The sequence below is a fragment of the Haemaphysalis longicornis genome, unplaced genomic scaffold, assembly GCF_048455015.1.
Source record: "Haemaphysalis longicornis isolate Haplotype H1 unplaced genomic scaffold, Haemaphysalis longicornis Haplotype H1 scaffold_1, whole genome shotgun sequence".
In the NCBI taxonomy this organism is placed as follows: Eukaryota; Metazoa; Arthropoda; class Arachnida; order Ixodida; family Ixodidae; genus Haemaphysalis; species Haemaphysalis longicornis.
Window position 1 is genome coordinate 401816432 of NW_027526203.1, and position 22352 is coordinate 401838783.

Below are 22352 nucleotides of genomic sequence, written 5' to 3' on the forward strand. Positions count from 1 at the left end.
ATGTCTTCGTCATCAGAGGCATAAATATCTGGTGTGTCATCTTCTCGTCGTAACAGTCAGGTGGGGTCAGCTTGTGGTCGTTCTAGTGCAGTGGATGCCTGCCCCCTTGCACCCTCAATGTGAGACAAGGGCGACCATGTGTCACATTTGACGCTGAGGTAGATGCTCCAGAGTTCATTGTAGTAGACAGTGCAGAGTGAACGTAAATGATATTTCAGTGTCCACACATCTGGAATGTGTTCAGTTCAGATGCAAGCATTTTTTAGCTCGTAAGCCCTCCAACCTTCCCTTCCTTTCCCTGCTATCAGATGTCAGTCCCTTACCAATTTGAGGGATGAACCCTGCCAAAAGACTGGCAATTTCATACCTGCCAGCTCTCCCAAATTCCCGAATTTTCACCACATCTCCCGATTGTACGAATGCTATATCGAATCTCCCGAAAAAGTGGCCACCACGGCGAGAGGTTGGTCTTTTTTCAATCACGTGCGGACGTAAGTCTTTTCTGCCGTAACAGTTGCTGTGCTTTAAAAGAGCACTCGCCCACAAACTTCTAGTTCCTTATAACCATACTGTAGATTACCGCTAAGTATATTCTAAGCGCTATAGTACCACGAGCACTGCGCGTTTGGATGCTGCTGGAATGTTGTTTATAGCTTACAAAGATGGGTCGTGAGACGCGCTCGCCACGGTACCGAAAGAAGGCGAGGGAAAAGGTCCCTTCACAAGTAAAGAATTTTGGCAATCTCCGCTACAAGAACCAGGAGTAGAGTTTTTTTTTTTTTTTATGATGCAAGAACAAAGCAGCTCACAATAAACATCCTTGCCCCTTTCTGGTTTCCGTCCCCAGTCCTAGCGATTCCTTAAATACTAACAACAACCCCCCTCCCCCTCTCAGTGCGGTCTCCCGAATTTTCATGTTGCTAGGTTGGCAGGTATACAATTTACTTTTGGAAGGGAAGTGATGCCAATTTGTTGTCAAGGTGTTTGATGTGCATAACACTCTGCCCATTTTACTTGAGAGATCAAAATGGTTAGGCTGTCAAAGCAAGACTGGTGCCCATCTCTGTCACTAAATAGGCTATTTTTATGCCAACGGGGCAATCTATTGCAAAAGAAAGTGAAAGCCTAAAGTATGCCCTATTACGAGGAGAAGTTGTGGTGGCATTGTTGTGACCAAAAGATAGTCGTAAAAATACGTCGTCAAGCACGCGCAGTGCCTCAGAAAGAAAACACAAAGAAAAGGAGCCCATGCCTCCACTGCTGGGGAACGCCTGGGCATGAGCAGAGCCACGTGGAGGAGTAGCAGGTTCCCATCTGTCGCGACAGCTCCCGGACTCGCCTGCTAAGCGAGAGTGCTGTTTGCTTGCAAAGTGCTCATGCTAAAATAGCCCTGGATGGCTCTCTATGCCGTTAATATGTGTAGAAACATTGCTCGAAAACTCCATTTCACCTGCGGGACTACGAGGCCTTTGCATTCCTACATGTAAGCAGTCTTTAGTGTTTCTGCCGCGCTTTGCTTTCTTCGCGCTGTCTGCTACCTGGTTGAATTTAAAACCATGAAAAAGTAACCGAATTATAAGTTTCTGGCAACTTTGAAATGCCATGAAAACAACATTGAGGAGGAGCAGTTCAATTAAACACAACTGAAGAAGGACAGAAAGCAGTCTTGTGAAGAAAAATGGATGGCTAGTTTTTCATTCTCCTCCTCTGTGTTTTATGTCTGTTCAAGCGGGTGCGTCACATGGAACAGGCTTGGATTCGAGCCACTCATTGTGTTTGGTGGGGGGCTGGCATGGGGGGACTTTCTCCGTTCAGGTGGACAAGTTGAACCGGCAGCGCAGCTCGACCCCCGACGTTCTGCGGAGCGGTTTGCGGCCAGACAGCCACAGTGGGGACACCCACTGTGACCCTGATAGTGTCAGTGAGAGCTCTGACTCGCCACTGGTGAGTGGGCTCGCCCCATTTCTCAGACCCCGAGCACATTCAGCGGATAAAGGGTGCACTTTTTGTCCAAGGCAGCCCGCAAACGCTGAGCTTTAGCTGCTGCTGCTTGTGTTGTGCTGTGTGGTGGCAAGCTCTGGGTTCACTGCGTCGTTGAGCGCGAGGCCCTTGATGGATGCACCTCTGTCTTTAAAGGTGGACGAAAGGGATTTGCCCAGGTCTGGCCGCTTCGGTGGCGGAGCTTCTTGACCACAGGTGCTTTCTTTCTTTCTCTCTCTTTCTCTTCTCCTTCTGTTTCTTTTCCTGTTTTTACTTGCGATGTTTTTTAAATCTTTGCCCTCCACTGAACTTGGACTCAAAAAAAAAAAAAAAAGACAACCCACCACAGCGTGATTAGCATCCATGACCATGTGGTGTTGCATAAAACTTCTCCCTCTGCTCCTGTCTTTCTTCTTTAAGGCTCTGCTTTTTGATTCTGCTTGCTGCTTTTTGTGTGGCAGGGTCTGTGTTCGCAAGGCAGTGTGTAATGCTGGGGGGTGAAGGGGTGTATCGTGCTGCTGCGCAACTGGTTTCCTCTGGTGTTAAGGAAGCAGGGAACTGTTGTAACTGTTGTGAGAAGCAGGTGTGTGAGGGTGCTAGTGCATTTGATTAGCAGCAGTAGGATCTTTGCCAGCTTACACAGAGTTCTTATTAAAGCGGTAGTGCTGAATTGTTCGATTTCTGTGAATTAAAAGGTCAGTGTGAAGTCAAATGGCAGTTCTGGCACAGGCTTTCTTCTGCTTAAGGTCTTCTGAGCTGTTAACGACTGAGCTATTAACGGTCTTGGGTGCCTTAGGATGACTGCAAATTTTATTGGGGGCTCATTTTTAAATCCTCAAGGAGTTTCTTTTTTTATATAATAAGTCATATAGTTCAAGTATCAGAAAGTAGTGTTGCTGTATGATCTGTGAACATGCTTAAAATCAAGATACTATTTATTGCTGTTGCCAGCTGATTGAAAGCATCGTACAATTTATAGCAAATATTGGCAAAGTTATAAACAACGTAGCGCTGTGTTAGGTAATTACTTTCACTGAATTTTTCGTGAAGACAGCATGAAATTAGGATAAATAAGTTTTGAATAGGGATGTTGATGCATTGTGATTGAACACATCTTAGTGCTATGTACTGCTTCTGAAAGCTGTTTTGCTTAAAAAGCTAGCATTCAGCAGTTGTGATGTTCTAAAGCTTCATTTGTTGACTTGCTTCTTGCTTCACACTGCAGCAGTTGGCTTGGTTGAACCTAGTAAGTATGAAATGGTATTCTCCATGCACAATTCTTGAATGGACTCCTTTGTAGCTGTTAGGTAACAGTTTGCAAAGCAAACAGTCTGCTGATGCTCGCATGCGAATAAAAATGGGCAGCTGTGTTAGGTCATGTTTTAACCTTTCAAAGAGTGTAGTCCAGGGCACGGAGCAAGATATAAAGAGGAGCGCCGACTGTGGCCCAGAAAAAATCATTTGCTCGGGCCGATAATGTCCACGCGCCGCCGGCCGCCCAGCTTTGCCTTTGCTCTCTTCCTCCTTCGTTCGCCCTCTCGTCGCTGTGCCTCTGTACATTGCTCTTCCCTTCTTCGCTCTCCCCAGAAGTGTCTTTTCTTTAGCAGCGACGTCTGTCTTATGCCTGTCCTACTATGCAGGAGGAATGCGTGCACGTGCGGAATTTAAACACCGGTGCGCGGCCGCAATAGGCGGCGCAGATAATCGCATGCCACTGCATACATGGCGATCGCTTATTCCCTATCAGGGAGCGTTTATTCTGACATTATGAAGACCCGCTAAACATATTGTACTAACCCAGTAGATGTAAGACGAAACTGAATGACGACGACTTCAGAGCACCAAAGAATGAGCAAGAGTAATATGGAACGCCACAACATACAGTCTAGCGCGATTCTGCTTACGACAAATCGATGCAGCACAAAAAGTACCCTCTGTTGTTAGCCCGCTCTCCGACCGCGTGCTTAATTATTTATGCTGCTTCTGCGCACAAACAACGCTTACAAGGGCCGCCCGTAGTCTCCATCGGCAAACGGCAATGATACACACATTTCTGTGCCAATGACTGAATTGGACGGCTGCCCTGTTGTATTAAGTATACAAAAACACTGTCAGCTTGATAAGGCACCCAAGAATATCAAACGCAATCTTCATTGTAACTCATGCCGAACTTACCGCCTGATGTTCACTGTCACTCTACGGTCGTGTTATCTCGTCGATAACGCCGCGGACTCCCAATAAAATGCTGCGATTTGTATGGCTGCAATTTTGGGCCTACCAGGGTTCCCGGCGGCTTTTTTTTTTTTTTTCAGCGTTGTTTTTCTTTTTTTCCGGCACATTAAACCTTTTCTTTCGGCGAGTCATCACCAGAGAGATATAGGGTCCGGACGAATTCAAATATCGCGAAATGGAGGCTTGTGAAAAGACCGCACTGTCAGGGCCTTGATCTTGAGCAGATTTCTACGTCGCGGGCAGTCGCGGGTGATGTTATCGCGTTTCTGTTATTTTCTGATGAGCGTGTGAGTGCCGGTCCGTGTTCTAGGCACACTCTGTTTTGGACGTAAGTTGGAGAACTGCGAGAAAGCTGCGGGAACTTTTATAATCGCTATTCATCAAAACCAGTTGCTCCTTTCGCCTTTTGTAAAACCTGTTAAAACACATCCGAATTGGTATTCACAAATTTACAAAACAGAGTCACATTTACGGCAAGCACTGCGCAAAAGGTAGTGTTTGTATAGCAGCCATATGTCTATATGTACTCCACATTTTGTTTTCCCGCCATGCAAACCAATCCTTAACGTATTTGCCGTACGACCACTCAATTCCTCCGGGTCCGGGTTACCCAGAAGGTGCTGTCGAACAAGTTAATCAAGCCGTGCGAAAGAGGAGCATAATGAAGGCGAAGCGGCGCAAAAGCAGGCCCGAAGCACTCGTTCCCAAAACTACCGTCACCGAAGCAGACGACAAAAGCCGACGGAATGCGTTCCGCCAACGCCCCCGCCGGCACACGGGGAACGCCGGCGCTGCGCAATTCGCTGCGCCATCTACATTGTGCTCCGCGAGTGATGGACTTTAAGGGGGGACGTGGCAAGTAAAACTATTTTTGTTATTTGTGGACCAAATTTATTCAAATTTGGAGATTTTATGCAGCTAACTAACCTAATAACAAAAACTAAATCAGGTTAAAGGTAACTTCTATACTTTTTGAGTTAAGAGACTAATTACCTTCACAAAGCCGCTCCAAGATTAATTAACTAATTAGGCAAGAACTCAACAAGATTTTTATGTCAGCATGATCAGGAAGGTATATTCTGTGCTTCAAGGAAGCTATTAGATTATTGCTTTATTTCCTTTAGCTATCCAAAAAGAAGGACAAAAGTTTCACTTTCTTTTTGACATGAAACTATTTCTGATTTCGAAAGAAAGGTGAAACTTTCCTTGTTCTTTCTTTATGCCTAAAGGATGTAATGCAATAATCCAATACCTTCCTTGCACAAAATAGACCTTCCTGGCCCGGCTGAGATAAAAATGTTGTTGACTTCTTGCCTAATTAGTTAATTATGCTGATTGCAAGTTTCAGGTAATTAGTCTTCCAACTCAGAAGTATAGACGGTATCTTTAAACTGATTTCAGTTTTGTTGTTAGAATGCTTAGCTACATAATTGGTATTAATTTGATTAAATTTGGTTCATAAATAAAAAAGTCGTTCTACTTGCCACATCCCCCCTTAAGAGCCCGCCGGAGAGAGCGAACTCGGCGCTCCTGTTTATCTTGCTCCGTGGTCCAGGGCAAGATGGGGGAACTAGAAGCTGTTTCTATCATAGGTCTTCTTTTAACCTTTTAGAGAGTGTAATCTAGGGCAAGGTGGTAGAACTGAAAGCTGTTTCTGGCATATGAGAACATTAATGGTTCATTTATCTAAGTTAGCTTTTGTTTGTGTGCCCTGAAGCTGTGCTAATAACTAGTTCACTGTTTTGTGAAAAAATAATCGCAGCAATTTCTTTTTCTGTATTTTGATGGCGGTTTGTGTAGAAAATAAGTGAGGCATGGCATTTGGGACTTGCAAACATTGTTCTGGACATTTTGTTTTCTGGTTTAGGCCAGCAGGTCTGAAGTGTTGCTGTTGCAGAGCTGTTCACATGGTGCACAATTTTTGTCCCACAGGCAACGCCAAAGCTACCAATCAAGCGGAAAAGCATAAACTGCAGAAAACTGAGGCCGCAGTCTGTTGTGGGCAAGTTTGGCCTTCTTGGTCACTCGCTGTGTCTGTTACATGTGTGCTGTCCGTGCTGTCGCTGCTGTTTGTTGCTGTGTGCATTCATCTTCAACTCTGCCTTGCAGATAGTGTGGAAGGAATTGCTGCAGACGACATTCCTGACCTTTTGCCAAAGGGCTCGGAAAGTAAGTCGGGGGAAGGGCAGTGTGTGTACTGGCAACTCGGTGCATCTGCTGTTACGAATGAGGGCGGAACGGCTCCGGTTAGATCAAGCTGTGTTTTCTTTGTCACTGTAACTCTTGAGGTCCCCGTCAACCAGGCATGCATGCCTCCGGTTGAGAGCAAAAAAGTACCAAGTGTCCACTTGTACATGAATACCAGGTCTTTCTTTTTTTCTTTTTTGTTCGACAAGTTGGGGTAAGTGCGGGTAAATTTATTTTCTAGCTGCCTTGTCTAGTGGGATCGGGCTGAAACAGACATTTGGTACCTCTTCAATTAGATGATTGTGTCCACTATCCTCTGGAGTTTAATGCACTGTTCTTGCTGCATTTGCTTTTTGTTGCTTTTTGTTGCATTTGCTTTTACTGAAATATTTAGCAGTGCTGTTAAGTGGCACAGGATGACTCTTGCAAAGGCAATGATATTTTGTACTGGGCTTTGTTAGATAAAATTACAAGTGAGATTAACCAATTATTACATAGTGCAGTTATCTCTTTGACCTTTTTTATTACTTTCTTTGTAGGGGCAGCCAAGGTAGTGCACTGAAATAGTTGTTTTCAAAATTGGTAGCTTAGACAAAGTCCAGCAGTTGTTTTGACGGGCTATTTCTTATGAGTTGCAGAAAAAGAAACTATGTAGGATTGTGTCTCTCTGTTAAGCAGGACTAATGAACTAGTGACGTTGGCAACGTGTTGTCAGTGAAAGATCAGAGGCTAGTGTCCTTTGGCTGGAAAATACACTGGTCGTTTGTCATGCTGTCCTGAGTTTTTGTGTGAGGTCTTTTTACATTTGCATTTTTATGGGATAGGAAAATTGCCTCCAAATACTGGAGAAAATTTTTTGCAGTTACTATGCATGCACTGCAGGGGTGAGACAGCTGCGCATATTGCGCAGTTTCGATACAAATTTGATTTCCTGCGCCAGGCTGCTCCAAAAGCTTGAAAAGCTCAAAAATTGTGCCGAACTGCTCCAAAACGGTCCGAGAGCCAAGGTTTTCAGCGCTCCCGTCAGTTTCAGTGGGGAAAAATGCTTACTGGGGGCATACTTTTCCAGCATCTCTAAGGTGGTGCTGTTTGTAAAGGTTTAATTGATTGATCATTCAATAAAAAAACCGCATAAAATTGTCCCCGAGATAGTTTTTTTTGTAAGTCGCAATGTGGGGTTGCACATGTTATATTCTGTGAGTTCTTAAAGTTTTCCCATCGAAAACCATTGCTAAGTCCTGTAGAAAAAATACTTATGTGTACTGAGGCGGCAAACTACTTGTGCAAGGTGATGAAAAAACGGCAATTTTAGGAGCGCCGTATCTCCGGAAAGACATTACTGGGCCCCGCCATCTTGGTGTGGCGAAGATTGGAAAACATGACCCCCGGGCGAAGCAGATGCTCGTGGTTCAGACTTCAGACAGAGTGCTCTTTGCTGACTTCTATTGTGGTCTTGGTTCTGGGGGTGGCTGGGTTCACATTTAGTTGTTTGATGTGTTGCGGCGGGTTGCGCGACTAGAAAAACGGGAGTTCATCAAAAACAACGTGGTGCCCAGGAATTCGCCGTGTTTCAGCCTTGAGTGTGAGGCGCGATGCGCTCTTGAAGTGAAATTTCGGACGCATTGCGGTGTTATAAAACGCCGAGTTATTGCTGCCTTTGACAGTAAGCTTGCTAGCAGCAAGAATGGATAAGTGGCGGCACAGGCTACATCACAGGAAAATGTTCTAGCAGTGTCCGATAGCGGGACGGGCTATTATTGCACGCTAGTAATAATGGTTCTTCTATCTGAAGTGAAATTTAATGCCAAAAGGGAAGTGGCTAAACATATCAACGTTACTCAAATTACGATAGTAGTGAACGTGCACCTTGGGTATTGAAATGGGAAGGCTGGTTGGGTGCGACGACTGTCACCTCGTTTTGCGCAACTTTTGACTTGGCGAGTCTACACTTGCGCGTAAAGCTGAGTCTGGGATTTCAAAAATAATAATTTCGGCATTCGCATGATAATAAAAGTGCCTTAAGATTGCTTAGTTTTTCAATTCGATATTTTCAACACACCTTGGCTGTATCAATGCATAGAGGCTAAGAATTTAAAAGTTGTTTGTAAAAAGGTAGTGCAGTTCATACCTTGTGATACTCTGGCAGAAAAAACTTTATTGAAAGCTGTTTCAGTGTTATGTATGTTCAAAACCGATTAAAAAGTGCAGTTTTCCCCCCTGAGTTGCCAAAAATTTGGATTTGTTTTAGGCTCCTAAGGTGACATAATAAAAGTCGTTCTTCTGCTCCAAATCAAGGTTCTTCTGCTCCAAAATCAAGATTTTGCCGCTCCAAAAACTGCTCCCAAATCTGATTCAGCTGTCTCACCCCTGGCACTAAAAAATGTACTGCACACAAAAATTGTCTAGGATTCGAAAATTTTGAAATGTTTGTTTTTGTTCTCATGGAAAAGTAGCGGCAAGCTGGGGTTAATAATCAAGCGGTTAATATACAATATAGCCACTTGTAGTGAACTCGGTAATAATGAAACTGATTTGAATTCGTATCTATTTGAATATGTGCTCCATGATGTGGGCCTACTTTTAAAAAAACACAACCATCGCACGGGGGTAAAAGAAATAAATGCACATGAAATTTGTAATTTTCTAATTAAAATGAGTGTCAAGATTTGTGCCAACGTAGACGGGGCCATTGACTGACTGTGTGCAGATAGTGCTTTGCACAGGCGCATACCGGGAAGTGCTAGTTTGCACTGCTTGTCTTGTCCAGGAGGGGAGCTGCTCTGTGAGACCACCATGGGTGTAGTATGGAAAAACCCCAATACTTTGTGGCACCAGGGTGATAAAAACAGGGCTGTAGACATTTTTACAGCCTTTTCAACCACAAAATAGTACCAGATCAGAAGTTGTGGCCCACTGCTGTGTTCAATCTTTATAATGGGTCATAAGTCTGCTGGGGGAGCACAGTTTTCTTTCAAAGGCAAGTCAGGTATTCCTGAATGTTGTACGAGAATGAACCAGAACTTGCAGACCTCAAAACAACAAGGTTGGGATCAAATAAATAGGCAACAGTTTCAAGCCTTGAATGACGCTTCCTTTTTCTCTTACTAAGTGGCTTACAGTCCTCAGTTTGAAAACATGTGCCTTCCCATTGATAACACGGGAACTATTCTCAGATCTGAGGAACCATGGTTAACCATTAAGTAATTATCCTGCTTCGGTTGTGTAAATGCGGAAACACCGGAGGCAGGTGCCACTGTCACGGAAGTTGGGGTGATGGCGTGCTATGAGGGTGCCCGGTCTTGTTTGAAATTCTCTAGTGCGTTTTGGTTAGCATTGTACTGGGCCACTAGAAATGGTGCACAAAGTGAGCAAAAGCGTTATTGTACCCCAGATTTGTGCACCATCAAATACCACATTATGCCAATGAGGTTGCCGTGCAATTACGTGTACTGTACGCTTTGTTCCCGCCATTCTAAGGCATTGTGCTGCTGAGCACGAGGTCGCAGGTTCGATTCCCGGCCGCGGCGGCCGCTTTTCTGATGGAGGCGAAAAGCAAAAAAGCCTGTGTGTACGAGATTTTGGCGCACGTTAAGATCCCCAGGTGGTCACAACTAATCCGGAGCCCTCCACTACGGCACGCCTCATCGCCTGCGTTGCATCGGCGCATTAAACCCTGCAATCAATCAAATGTTCCCGCCATTACACGGTGTCTTGGTTGGTTTAATACTGAGTGTTTGAGGCTTGAAAAGAAGCTATTGGCTTAAGAAGTTTGCATCTTCCTCCTATGGCAAGCGGAAACATTGAATTGAACTGCAGACATGAAGAGTGCTGTGAGAAAAAAAAAAACAGGAAAATTGTAAGTAACAAAAATGACAAGCTGCAAAAAAAAAAAACGTCCTGTGGGGCTGCCAGCAGCACGGCCTGAAGCAATGAATGCAGCTCTACTGGACTTGCTGTGCATCCAGCACTTGTCGTGTGTAGCATCAGTACCAGTAGTGGTTTGCCACTAGCTGCCACAATTGTTAGGTTGTGACACAATTGTTAGTGTGTACTGGGTTTTTTTAAGGAGGCAATAAAAAAAGCGTTGTGTACAACATGTCTGGGCATGTTAAAGACTCTGAGGTGGTCTAGATTAATCTGTGGCCTTCCACTCGTACGGTGCACTTAACAGGTGGGCCTGGTGTAGCGTGTGTAAAATCACCATTGGAAATGGGACCCTTGTTATTCCCAATTATTGGGCGAATGAAGAAGAAAAAAAGTGGAAGATGTGACACCACGAATGCTGGTGTTTATGGGTTTTCACTACTTACACTACTTACCTGCATTTCTTGCCCACATGGCCATTCTGTTGCATTAATTTCACTTTTACTATATTTGTCAAACATGCTGCGGGTCTTTTTGGGGGAGGGGGCTAGTTGGCATCATGAAACAGGGATGACAGCGAGAGCAGTGCGTGGAGTATGCAGGACTGCACACTGCCACTGGTGACATGGTATGGTGGTTGTGGACAATTCTGGGATACAGTAAAGTTCTTGCCCACTTTGTGTATCTCCTATTGCATTGTTGAAGTCACTGTACGTACATAGTGGTTACGGTGAACAGAACCGATGTTTGCCGAATTTGAACGAAGACTGGTTACCTGAATATCAAGCCGTCATCGCACCTTCAGTGGAAGTAGCGGCTGTCTCTGAGGTTCCCACAGATTCTCAGGAAATGCCCACGTACTGGCGCTGTGATTGGCGGTAAATGGTGGCCCCGTGAGAAGGTCGAAAAATCTGGTCTATACATGGTACCGCTGAACCCTGCTAGCACTTCAAAGCAAGAATGGCAACATGCATCAGGACAGTTGAACTGCGAGTAGTAATCGATTCTCAGCGTTAGAAGCGACACAGTGTTTGACGTGATTCATGCCAAACTCGTGGCACTGCACTGCAACGATACCTCGCCTTGTCTATGCATGCCATTTCATGCCCAGTCTGCTAATTACACACACCATCCAAAATAAATATGACCATTGTATCTGATATTCACTCTCGCTACAAGTGGTTTATGTTTCCTTAATTCCAATGCATCAATTGGTAGTTCTAAATTGACTTCTCATTATAGCTGGTGTATTGTCCTCTGTGGTGTCGTTATAAGTGTAGTTCTGCTGTAGTTCTGCTGTCTGCAAGCTATCTAAGACGTGCTGTTGTGTGTTGCCATAATGTTTGTGGCCGTGCAGCGGACAGCCTGCCAAACTTGTCTCCCACATCCGAGAAGCTGGAGCATTTGGGCAAGGCCCGGCCCAAGCGGCCCAAAACGCACGCACCCACTCGGCCATGCCTGCAGGCCTCCGAGAGCCGGGAGCCGCCGCTCGCTGAGGGGCTGGACTGCTTCTTCAAACGCCACCCGTCCACCTCGACACCCACGCTGTCACCCGATTCGGAAGACGCTGGGTGAGGAACCAAGGAAACAGTGCTTGCGACTTGAGGGCTTGAGGTTCTTTCTGTTGGATGGTCACATCTCTAGAATCTTAGGCCTAGAGAGGGCTATGCTGTTCTGTAATGCAGACAAGAATCAAGTTGATGCGTTTTGTTGCCTCTTTGTAAACTTCCTAGGCATTGAAATTAAGCTGGGCAACTTTCTGTCCTCCCTTGTCTTGTACATTTGTACATTTCTATTTGCTCAGCTTGAAGAGTGACAGCAGCACGTCTGCGAGCAGCTCCATCCTGATAACTGAATCAAAACCCCTGGAAAAGTCGCCCTCTGACACCAAAGAAACCGAGAAGCGGAGCTTCATGAAGGGCATCAGCAGCTTGTTCAGCCGAGCGTCCTCCTCTTCGTCGGAGTCGGTGGTTGTGCAGAAATCAAAGCAGGAATCAAAGGACACTGCTAGCAATGTCATGTCAACCTCCATGTCTGCCTACTCGTCGTCTGTCAAATCGAGGCACGATGTCGATGTCCACGAGAGGGAAAATGGAGGTTAGTTCTTTATCCTCTTGCGCATGCACTAGTCTTGCTGACTGGGTTTCACCAGCCAATGTTGGTGTCTTATTATGAAAAAAGAAAAAATAAGGCTGTACAACACCAACAAGGTCATGGTGCCGTACTTTTGGTTGTTCATAATTCATAATGGGCTGCCACCAGCCCAAAGATCAAGTGTTGCATACTTTTTTTTTTCCTTGCCGTAGTCAGTGTCTTGCTGTTACTCCTCTTCTTCATCTGTGTCTGTTCGCACTGCATGTTTTTTTATAACCTAGCATAGACCATTTTATTTTTCTCTACATAAATAACCTTAACCTTAGTGCACAAGTTGCGTCAGAAAGTAAGACAAAATTTTGTTTAGTTACATTAGCTATGCTGCACTACTCAGTAGACTTCCCAGTCACTTTGATAGCATGAATGACCTTTATTTTGGTACTGTATGGGGGTTCTTGCCCTGATTATCACACCAGTGCTGCCTTCTTCCCTGCAGAGGTGGTTACTGAGGTGAAAGTGACAGAGACTTCCAGGATGTCTGGAATGGAAAAATTCGGTGTCGGGCCTGGATCAGTGATATTAGCCGAAATGAAAGCAGTGCAGGGGAAGCGGACCTCTGGAGGAGCTTCATCGAAAGGAAGTGTAAGTCCCCACCAGGCTGTGTTGTGAATCACGCCACTCCATGGTACAAAGCTTAAAAAAAGATTAAAAAAGAAATTTGTAGCTTACACTGCTATTTTGCAAAATTACATGTTTGCTAGCCCTAGTGCTCTTTTGGTACGAAGTTTCAGGATGGTTGCAACAGCTTGATCCAATTTTTTTCTTTAGGAAGGGGGGGATGTAACAGCTCTGTGTGCACTAAAATATATTTTTGTAGTTTTTAGAGGTACTGTAGACGACTTGGTTTTTGCAAGCACTTTTAATTTTCGCTGATTTCTCGAATCACTGACAAATTTCGAAAAATTACTCCAAAAAAGTTCTGACAAGATATTGTAGTTTCAGAGCAGAGCTTTGTACCGTCCCTCCAGCATCACTAAATGCATCACGATTATAAAAAACGAGTATGTTACAGTATCCTATTTTTAATGGGAATGAAGCCAAGTGGATGAAGAGAGAAGTTTATGTGAGAAGACGTCTCGTAAGGGGAGAACTGGCTGCTTGAGTTTGACTGTACATTACGTAATATTGCCATGAACCCTGCATTGTGTTTTGTTTCGCAATGCGGCCGCGCGCGGCTGTTTTCTGTGTCCTAAGCGAAGCGCGCGTTTTGTCCTTCCTTTTTATGCCGCATGGGTTATCTTGGTTGATAGGGAGAGTGCTTTGCGCTGTCGTTGCTAGGCTCGAATAATCTTCTTTGATTTCCAGTGCAGTTCTTGATGTAATTCGATGGTTCGAGAAACAATCACGCCGAAAGATAAATACTGGCAGGGCAGATACCGCGGCATTCGATTCGCCGACACTCGACTGAACACGTCACTTTGTTGACTGCTGCTTCGCCGCCTGTGTATTCTTATTGAGTTGTTAGGGGAGCACAAGTTCGCTCCAACTGCGCCGTCTTTGGCTGCGTGATAATATATCCACAGACGATGCACTGTTTTAGAAATGCACTCTGTGGAGTCTTAGTGTAATCCTGCTTTTTGTCCGAGTTTTAAACATCCACAAATCAGCTGATCGCGCTGACTACTAACAGGGGCGCTTACTTTAGACACACACACACACGTCCGGCTGGTTTGCAGTTATCAGTAGTTCATTTATGCCCAGTTAGGTCTCAATCACACCTGTCCAATTCTTGTTCTTTTGTGAACTTTAATTAATGGGTCTTGCGTAGGACAGCGAGGAGGATAAAACTTTTGTTGACCGTCACCCATGCAGCTGTCCGAGGACAAGGGCCCCGTGGAGTCCCCCAAGGATGCGGGCCCCTTCCCTTCGGTGCGCCTCAAGCCGACGGGGCTGGCAGAGTCCCTGCGGTCACCCACCGACTACTACCCTCGCGAGAAAAGCTGCACCAGCCCCGCGGAGAACACGCCCTCGTCTCCTCAGCTGAGCACCCCGGGTAGCTCACCCAAGACCGTCACGGCCCTGAAGGGCGGCCGCCCGCCACCGCCGGTGGCACCAAAGCCGCGACCCAAGTCAATGGTTGGCACCATGGAGTCCCGCCTCTCGGGTAGGTCATCAGGGCACTATCTGTTGCAGGCCAATGAGGGACCTGTATAAAGAGAACAAGAGCCCCATGCACACGACTCGCCTTGATTGATTTGATTGATTGTGGGGTTTAACGTGCCAACGCTTCATAGGCGATGAGGTGCGCCATAGCGAAGGGCTCCAAATTAATTTTGGCCACCTGGGGATCTTTAGCGTGTGCCGAAATCTTGAACACACGGGCGTTTTTGCTTTTCGCCTCTATCAGAAAAGCGGCCGCCGTGGCCGGAACCCACGTCTGCGTGCTCAGCAGCAGAACACCTTAGCCATTGAGCCACCACGGCGGGTATCTTGATGATTCTTTCTTGTTGGCAAGCAGCTCGTCCCTAAAAAATTTTTGAAATGTCTCCAGGCTGTGTTGGTGAGGCCACCGTAGTGCCTTGTGAGTTCATGATGAGCCTATATGATCTGTCCAATCAAGCTTGAATATTACCTGTGCAGTGTTGCAGTGAGTTGTGGCTGCAATAATGTTGTGCTTAATCTGCTCTTTGTAATACAAAACACCTTTGCGTAATTAACGGCAAGGGTGGAAGTGCTGCGCCATTTGCAACCACGCTGCGCCAATCCACTTGTACTGTGTCATCCTGCTCCAGAAGGCAGTATTGCACCGAAACTGCTCCCAAGCAGTGCCGCAAAATGTGAGGCAACAGTCAGGTGATGTTCAATGCCACTCACATCGCGCAGGAGACAATAGGGACTCATTCATTCAGCTGTCATTCACAACGTGGCACTTCTCTGGTGGGCTCCCTAAAGGACTAGTGCTTTGGCAGATTCTGTTCAGCTAGCAGCTATCTGCTTTAGTGCCCACCACTCTCTGCGCTACAGATATTGCACCTGCCAGTCTGCCAAATGCTTGACTATTCTTGAGAGCAATCAGAAATGACAATTTCTTTGTTTCTTTCTGCTGTATTGATCACTGCATGCCTTTCATAAACCTAGTATAATCCAATCAAGGGCACTGTATCCCCAGGCAGTCAAAATTAACCCGGAGCCCTCCACTATGGCGCACCTCATCGCCTGTGTAGTGTTGGCACATTAAATCTCATAATCAGTGAATTAATCACAGAGCCACTGCAGTGCTGGGTGCCCAACGTGTTGGGCTGCTGATTGCAAGAACATGGATTTGATCCTGGCTCCAGCAGTCGTTTTCTGATGGGGACAAGAAGCAAAAATCCACGTGTCAAGATTTCGGCGCACGTTAAAGATCTTCGCGTGTTTTAATATAATGCGCAGTCCTACATTACTTGGTGTGCCTCATAGTTCAGGCATAGTTTCAGTGCATAAAACACCCAAAATTTCAATTGAAAAACTATTCTGCATTGAAGCTAACTTCTGTTGGTTTTTGGTTATAAATAATACTACCACTGCCAGCACTTGGCTGGCTAGGTTTGAAAATAAACAAAGCTTTAAATTCGAAAAGCTGCTTGTGCCTGTTTCAGCTCTTTTTCCCTCTCCTCTCTCCCAGCAATGACCTCTTCCTTATTCGATTTTCTTTATCTTGTACTTTATCACTCAAAAGTGCTTTCAAATTACTGTAAATTTGAAAGCAAAAAAGGAGGATTTGGTAATGTTTTATTCAAAATTTAACACACTGGAAGTCTTTGAGGCAAAAAATGCTTGTGTGAATGATAGAAGGAGCTTTCATTGCAGGTCAATTACAACTGCCCTAATGCTCCGCAAGGGCTCAGTATTGCTTATTAAATTTGCGTAACATTGTGTGGGAAGAGTCGGAGTACGGTGGGAGAGCTGCAGCGGCAGTAATCGTCACGTCATTGGGGCAATTTCTGACTGAAGAGAGTCCTGGTACCGTTCCTAGCTGCCCCATGTTTCTTGGCACTTTCATACACGAGAGACAGACACAGTGTGCGCACGTTACAGCAGTACTGGTGGGCCAAGCTTGTGGTGTCAATCTTGCACTTGTAGCTGGTCAGAATGGCTGCAGTACTACAGCGAGCCCCTGGAGGGCTGTGGTCGCATTTTGAGGATGGGTCGCCCCAGGTAAAATACGCCTCTGGCCAATCCTGGCCGTCTGAAAAGTCTTTAAGATCTAAAAAAAAAAAAAAAAAAAAAAAACAGTGAATGAGTTCTGAATAATGATTTCACATTGCTTTTTAGGGGAATTCTCAGGTGATGAAGGTTTGAGGACGAGAGCCCGGACACCGGATGAGGCAGACTCATTGGACAACAGCAATAAATGTAAGTTTGTCAGACGGGCTTGTCAGTGGTGGTCTATGCAAAACCTCATGGGAAGCTACCTTTGGTTGGTGGCGTATTATAGAAAAGTTTTAGTGTTGTGCGCTGTATTTTTTGTACAACTAGTGATAGTTTCAAACTTTCTGTGTGCAAGATACTACGTTGTTTCTTAAGTTTCTAAATTTGTTCAAAGGGGCTGCACCTGAATATAAATGCCACATCACGGAAACTTCACGACTTAAAGATCATTCTCTCTCTCTCTCTCCAAACAGTGTGCCTTTTTATTGCCCCCTTTTATTTTTAGTGTCCCCTTGTAGTGTGCAGGGAGGGGGATGGGGTGCTAAAAAGGTGTCTTGGAGCCACTTACCTCATTTGATCAGCATTGGAAAAGGCATTTTCTGTGTTCTTCCAACTGAGCCTGCCTTTGAGAAGAATGTCTCGCTACATTGTAGACTCAACGTTTTGTTTTCACAGCTTCCGAAGGGACGCCGTGGAAACGAGTGGCAATATACAGCAAGGATTCCTCGGATGGGCCCTCGTCCGCACCGTCGTCAGCGTCCGCTGCCAGCAGAGCAGCCTTCTTTGGGGGCGCCTCCCTGCGATCCTCAGCCCTCGCCAAGGATAAAACTGATGGCGAGTTGGAGAGTGCGCCCTCGGCTCCGCCAGCTGACGACATCGTCGATGTCTGATGATTTCCAGCTCGTGTCAGTTGTCTTTTCCTCTCTCGGTTCTGTGTGGTGTTTGTCTGATTGGCCTGATGTGTCTTGCTGTGTTGAAGGGCAGTGCCTGCAATGTTTGCTGCGTTCTGTGGAGCTGATCAGTAGTGAATCCCTTTTAACATGTTGCAGTGATGGTTACTATCGAACCAGTAATCTATTGCAGGTGACACCATTGTTACAAAAGTTTTATTGCTTTTTACTGTGCTTATTAGGCACCCTTTCTGACAGTGCTCGTATCTTTGCCAGTATGAAGGGAAGAATTGCAGAGCAGCCAGTGGGAGTGAAACAAACCACTTTAATTAAATTTACTCCTTCTCATAGCAGTGTCTTGTGAAAAGTTGTACATAACTGGAACTTCTCTTGACCAGCACCAATGACAGGTGCTGTGTAGAGCTACTATTGTAGAAACTTACGGAAGAGGGCATACATTGTTTTTTTTTTTTTTTTTTTTTCCCTTTGTGTGTGTTTGTATGTGAGTAATGGGTCCTGGGGCCAGTGCCTCCGCTCAAGACGACACAAAGTCATGGATGTGGAATACCAGTGATTTTTTTTCTCCTCGCCCGTCTTGTAGGTGGTTGCAAGTTTGTATTAGTGGTGTGTATTCATGGTTCAGAAGGCTTACTAGTTTTATAGGAATGTTTAGAAACCCTACTCATACCATTGACATTGCAGCTCTCCTATGTCAGCTGTTTACTTCTGAATTACTGTTAAGCACAACATCTTTGGGAAGCTCAATGGAGCTGTCTTTTTCCTATTGTGTATACCATTGTGTCAAAAACTGGGCTGTATTTTTTGCACAAACATTGTTACCATACTGCCAAAATTGTAAACTACTTGATCTACAGCCCACCCACGTTTCAGAGCAGCATGAAACTGACCTGAAAGTGCTGAACAAAACGTGCTTGCTTTTAGTACTGTGCAAGATGTGTTAGTCTGCGCTGTGCTTTTCCCCCCCAACGTACAAGTGGTGTCGGATCATGTTTTGGTTCGGCAAAAATGCTGTCGCATTGCTGTTGGCCACTTCCCCCGTTCTTTTCTCAAGGGCACGCTAGGAATACAGGAATGGCTGCGCAAAGGAGTAGCTGTGATCGCTTTCCCCTTGTGGGACCTTGCAGCCGGCGTAGAGGGCTCAATTGTGCTCCATTGGTATTACGATGGGAGAAGAGCAGGAGGAGGCTTTGTCTAGCGCAATTGCCATGATCTCTGTGAGAACAAACTTTGTCGTCTCTCAGTGTCTGTTCATGGTGGCAGGGTTTGTTGGGCATTTGCGAGCCAGCATTCTTTTTTTCTCCTGCTTGCGACGTTTCTGTAGCAGGTGCCCCTGAGCTTTGCCAGATGCTGCTTTTCTTTTACCCTGGATGCATGTTCGTGATCTGTGAGTGCAGGAAACAGATTTGTAAATAAGCTTTTGCTGTGAGCGGACTCTCAGCGGGCTTTTACTGTGAATACGAAAAAGTGCAATAGGGCATTTACTGAAGGACTCAGTGATAGGACAGCCTGCCCTTTCATTCTATTCTAGCTTTGTTTAGGTGAAAATTTCTAAATTCTGGTTTATTTGCTCGAGAATTCTTGGGGTTTTTCTTATTATTTAAGTGTAGCTTGACTATAGTTGTGTGTACATAGGCCACTTCTCTGCCCGGGTCACAACTTCCCCGAGCTCATGCCGGCAGAGTGCAGGCCCATAGGGGCACTCGGAAGACCCCTGGATGTAGGCAATATTAAATGGTAGGGCCTGGGAATCCACTTATGCTTGCATTCAGCCTTTTGAATGTGCGTACGTGTGTGTGTGTCTGTGTGCATGCTTATTATGTGCCAGTAGTCTCTCCATTTTTGCTAGCATCCTCGTGCTCCTGTTTTGTATTTCCACTCTGCAGCTGTTACTGTGTGTTAAACAGCTTACCTCACATCTTTTCTACACTTTTTCTATGGGGAATTAATGTGAAGGATATCTGTTGTGCACTTGCGGCGTCTTTTGCACAAGTGGCCAGCAGCTCTTTCCTTTTCTCTGGGTTTTGTTTGAGGCATTACTGTGTGCATGTGCTATGCATGCTGCCTTTTTTCCCTTTTACACTTCATTTTTTGTCTGTCCGATTTTGACTACTTAAATCGTGGGAATCAGTACTAGCAGTGCGCACTATCCTTTTTTGTAGTCAGCATTGATGAGCAGCAGAAACAAACTCTGTGTTGTTCGTCTTCCTGGTACTACTCAGCTGCCATTTTTACTTGCACAGCTTCGCATTGGTGGCACTTATGGCTTCACTTTTTTCTCTTGGTGCATTTGTGTTTTGCGCAAGTTTAAATGTTGCAACAGTTATATTGGGCTATCGAAGGCCTACTCTTGATTCCCTTGCAGCTACCAGCTTATTTACAGCAGTTTAAACTTACATTTTTCCTGTATTTTTTGGCTGTCTGACGCTGCAATCTGCCGTAGGCCATTCTCTGCCCTTGCTGCCCACGACGTGTTCCATTTTTTTTAAGCAAAGGCAATTTTGCAGACTTTTGCTTTGTTATTGCGTCTAAAAAAATGTTATTGCAGTCGTACTGACAATTATTTCTACTGTTGTTTGCTTGTTTAAGAATTTTTGGCTGCTTTTGGTTGTGGAATATGACTGATTAATAGAGCAGTTCCTTACGCAGGCTGCTGACGTTTCACTTATGGTAGTCGGCGTTGATATACGTGTCCACTTCTGTCGTGTTAGCCCTCCTCCTCTGCGCATTACATTCCCGATCGTGTTGTGATAGCTCTTGTGATTTCCCTGGAGGTGGGCCTGTTTCGAACAAAGCAATGCCTTTTTCATTTTTCATTGCTGCTTTCAATTGTGATGAAAACTTGCTGTTCTTTTTTTTTTTTTTTTTCTTTTTTTTTTTTTTTTTTCCAGAACAGAACGCATTCATGGGGCACTTTTTTTTTTAACCCTAAAAATGGTAAAGGTACTTTGTTACTACCGTACGTAATGAGTAGTTTTGTGTATGTCTGCTTTCACTTGTGTAAAGCAGGGAGCAAATGAAATGCTTGCTTCGTGCTGTATGATCCAATGCATGCACTGTGCTTTTTACGTTTTGTACTTTGCCATAAATTACCGGTCACTGTTTAAAGCTTTTCTTTTCCTTGCTGTTTAAACTTTCTAATGTGTGCTGCTAAAATTGATTCACTTTTCTTTTTCCTTTAATTGCGTAATGTAGGTTTGAGCTTGTTCTGAGCCTGTTCAGCTACGCTTGATGGATCTAGTGCATCAATTCATTATTACTGTGTACCAGTGTAGCTACTTAGCGCCTTTCTTGAGGTCGCATCAGTTTACGTTTGTTTTTAAGGCTGTTGGATGAGTCGTGAGAACTGCATTGGAATTGTGCGACACGGCAGCCAGCTTGTACAAGACTGCCCACCGTGCTGCTCTTACTCACTGTGTTCTTATTGGTTATGTGCATATTCCTTGGTGCTTCTTGGGCAGACGCTTTCTGTTTTGGTGGGAGGACATGTCTTTCACAATGTTGCGAGACTTATGCAATTTTGTATGTCTGCCTTTTATATTCATATGACTCTTTACAAAGTATAAAACTGTGTGTTGCCTGAGGATCCTTCACTCTGTAGCGCTTTGACTCTTCTTTATTGGTGCCCATGGAAGTTTGGTCTGGTTCTTCGTTTGCACGTTGCGAATCCTTTCTCAGCCCGAGTGTTATGTATAACGAAATAAAAATAACAAAAACATGGTGCAATGTTTAATTATGTTTTACGCTGAAAAGTCGAGTGCATTAAGTGCTGTTTTCAAATGATGTTGCAAGTTTGGTGCATGGCTCCAATGGCTCTATTTCAGATAGGGTGAGTAGTCCCTTAAGGCCCTGTACTATGATTATCATGACTGTTTGAGGCACGCCATCTACTCACTACGCAAATGTGGCTACAGGAGGCGCCCAGTGCTGTGTCATACTGCTGCATTCAAGCATAACAATGCACCAGCTGCCTCGTTACGGCTACAAGCCGGTTTTGTAGTGCCTGCTTTACGCGGTTGGGCATGCATGCCTTGTTCTGGAGGGGATAAGACGACAAAATGTAATGCATTCACGTATGCCTTTGAACAAGTAAATTGGCATTGTAAATAACAGGCGAAAAGCAAAATGTCACTGTCAATTCTGGCGCATGGTAAAGATCCCCAGGTTGTCATTTGATCCGCGGTCATAGACCAAGTGTAGCTTCGGAGCGTTGAACCCCATAATTTGACATTGCAAATAGCGAGGGCCCACTGCAGGTACAAACCTCAACATACAAGGGGATAATGGTACAGCATGGCAGGCAAGAATTTTTAGGTAGCATAAAAGATTCACCTTCACTGCGCTAGCAGCAGTAGTGTCTGTTCCAAAAAAACTGTTCGTGTGTGTGTGTGTGTGCGTGTGTGAACCCTCGGTAAAGGTGGACAGGAGGATAGAGTGGTGAAGAGAATATTCAGGGCCTCCTCGATTATCAGTCCCAGATCGTCCGCGGACTGTCCAAGACGGGATCCGGCGCACTATTTTCCTATGCATTCCTGGTCCGCACTCCTATGCACTCCTGGTCCGAACGCAATCCTAGGACTCACCACGGACTGTCCAGGACTGGTAAATCGAGGAGGCCTCTAGTTTGGCAGCATAATTTCATCACACAACCAAAATTGTGCTGCTTGCACAGACCCCACCACATCAGTAAAAATGTTTGCATGTAATTTTTTAATAGATTTTTAGAGATTGTATTAATTATGCAAAGTTGCAAGGGGGACCAACCACAATATGGCACTCCTTACTCCAAATTTCCAATGGTGTATGTGGTTCAAGATACTGAAGGGAAGCTGATATCGAAAATGGACACGTGGAGCACTGGAAAGACGTCTGTATATACTGCGTGGAAATGATGTC

At 45.1% G+C, this 22352-nt stretch overlaps 1 protein-coding gene across 2 annotated transcripts in view; it reads left to right on the forward strand.

Moving 5' to 3' along the window:
• Lrr (capping protein regulator and myosin 1 linker 1 leucine rich repeat protein) overlaps nt 1–21176 on the forward strand; it is an 80854-nt gene extending 59678 nt beyond the window's left edge. For both annotated transcript variants that reach the window (XM_077686833.1, XM_077686834.1), the window contains 8 exons: nt 1816–1944; nt 6145–6214; nt 11621–11834; nt 12068–12360; nt 12854–12999; nt 14230–14521; nt 16672–16752; nt 17224–21176. In XM_077686833.1, coding sequence (XP_077542959.1) covers nt 1816–1944; nt 6145–6214; nt 11621–11834; nt 12068–12360; nt 12854–12999; nt 14230–14521; nt 16672–16752; nt 17224–17438 — 1440 coding nt within the window. In that variant the 3' untranslated portion in view covers nt 17439–21176. The remainder of the gene's footprint in view (nt 1–1815; nt 1945–6144; nt 6215–11620; nt 11835–12067; nt 12361–12853; nt 13000–14229; nt 14522–16671; nt 16753–17223) is intronic.
• Nucleotides 21177–22352: the final 1176 nt, after the last annotated feature.